The 590-nt window shown below is 42.5% G+C and overlaps 1 protein-coding gene across 1 annotated transcript; it reads left to right on the top strand.

The window, feature by feature from the left end:
* The first annotated feature begins 6 nt into the window (after positions 1 to 6).
* LOC104774738 (probable glutamyl endopeptidase, chloroplastic) lies at positions 7 to 566 on the top strand. The gene is made up of 3 exons (XM_010499220.2): positions 7 to 76; positions 169 to 318; positions 413 to 566. The coding sequence occupies exons 2-3, from the start codon at positions 220 to 222 to the stop codon at positions 560 to 562; spliced, it is 249 nt and encodes an 82-aa protein (XP_010497522.1). The 5' UTR covers positions 7 to 76; positions 169 to 219; the 3' UTR covers positions 563 to 566.
* Positions 567 to 590: the final 24 nt, after the last annotated feature.

Here is a 590-nt window from a genome sequence, read left to right as displayed (position 1 = left end):
AAACAACATTCTCAGCTACGTAGAGCAATTGGTTGCAAGTGCCGAGGCTGCTGTAGAGGAAGTCGTCAGGCGTGGAGTAAGCATTGCTTGATCTTAATTCCATCTTCTCGCTACTCTATAAAACCACAACAGTTTTGAAACTTACTGTTTTGTCCTTCTTTTTCCAAGGTGGCTCATCCAAGCAAAATTGCTGTTGGGGGACACTCCTATGGAGCGTTTATGACAGCAAATCTTCTTGCTCATGCTCCTCATCTTTTCTCCTGCGGAATAGCTCGATCTGGCGCTTACAACAGAACACTCACGCCCTTTGGTTTCCAGGTGACATGGCCAATTGTCTTCGTCTCATTGTCTGCATTGGGATAATTATTGACTTATCTGTGGTTAACCTTTAACTATGCCTGTAAATTTTCAGAACGAGGACCGAACTCTGTGGGAAGCTACTAATGTCTATGTAGAGATGAGCCCATTCATGTCTGCTAATAAAATCAAGAAGCCAATCTTGCTCATTCATGGCGAAGAAGACAATAACCCAGGAACTCTAACAATGCAGGTTATGAGTTGAATAGAAATCACCCGAAAATATTAGATTC

The sequence above is a fragment of the Camelina sativa genome, unplaced genomic scaffold (genome assembly GCF_000633955.1).
Source record: "Camelina sativa cultivar DH55 unplaced genomic scaffold, Cs unpScaffold05064, whole genome shotgun sequence".
Lineage (NCBI taxonomy): Eukaryota > Viridiplantae > Streptophyta > Magnoliopsida > Brassicales > Brassicaceae > Camelina > Camelina sativa.
Note: the sequence above shows the minus strand (reverse complement) of the source record. Positions and strands in the feature narration are given on the sequence as shown.